The sequence below is a fragment of the Penaeus monodon genome, chromosome 32 (assembly GCF_015228065.2).
Source record: "Penaeus monodon isolate SGIC_2016 chromosome 32, NSTDA_Pmon_1, whole genome shotgun sequence".
NCBI classification, from domain to species: Eukaryota; Metazoa; Arthropoda; class Malacostraca; order Decapoda; family Penaeidae; genus Penaeus; species Penaeus monodon.
In genome coordinates this window covers 14,283,286-14,284,076 of record NC_051417.1, presented here as the reverse complement: position 1 = coordinate 14,284,076, position 791 = coordinate 14,283,286, and the positions used below count along the sequence as shown (strand labels likewise).

Below are 791 nucleotides of genomic sequence, written 5' to 3'. Positions count from 1 at the left end.
CCGTGTCATCAAACGTGGTTCGACAGCCTACTATGGTGAATGCGAGGATCAGAGTAAAGGCACTAAAAACGACGTGCAAACTTGAATCGTGGTACTGGTATGCAGTTGTCCCCGTTGCCCAGACAACAAACAGTTCCACCGCCATGGCTAGTACCACCCAACGCAGCTTGTGGGAATCACTGCAAACATACCAAGTCGTTAGTAGTTTCAAATTCTAAAAGAAAGCGACTATTGAGTAGTTATCTACTTTCTTCCACTCATTATATTTACATACAAGGGTTTCTGGGTTTGTGCACATATATCAAAATGATACCTGATGGCGCTAACCACAATAATCACAAATGAATACAAGAAAAGGTCCCATATATTATTTGGTATACATCAACCGAGGGGACAAAACGACCTACCTTTGTCTACCGCGGAGATCAACCTCGATGAGAGCCGGAGGAGTCTCCTGGCTACGCAGAGTGTTAAGTAGCAGGAACAACGTAGATAGCAGCAGGATCACAATAGGAATTCCCTCGGCCAACATGCCGGAGTTCTCGGGGTTGAGCCAGCAGCTGTGAGGATTGAGGGTGAATGAAACGAAGGGAGAGGGAGAGGGAGAGGGAGGAAGGGAGAGAAGGGGAGGGGGAGAGGGGGAGGAAGGGAGAGAAGGGGAGGGGGAGGGAGGAAGGGTGGGAAGAGGAGAGGGGGGAAGGGAGGGAGGAGGAGGAGAGGGGGAAGGGAGAGGAGGGGGAGGAGGAGGGAGGGAGGGAGGAAGGGAGGGAGGGAGGGAGGAATGGAGGGAA

The 791-nt window shown here is 51.3% G+C and overlaps 1 protein-coding gene across 1 annotated transcript in view; it reads right to left on the bottom strand.

The window, feature by feature from the left end:
• LOC119593586 overlaps positions 1-791 on the bottom strand; it is a gene marked incomplete in the record, with an annotated part of 34,026 nt that overhangs the window by 8,401 nt on the left and 24,834 nt on the right. The window contains 2 exon segments of the mRNA XM_037942539.1: positions 3-179; positions 408-560. Coding sequence (XP_037798467.1) covers positions 3-179; positions 408-560 — 330 coding nt within the window.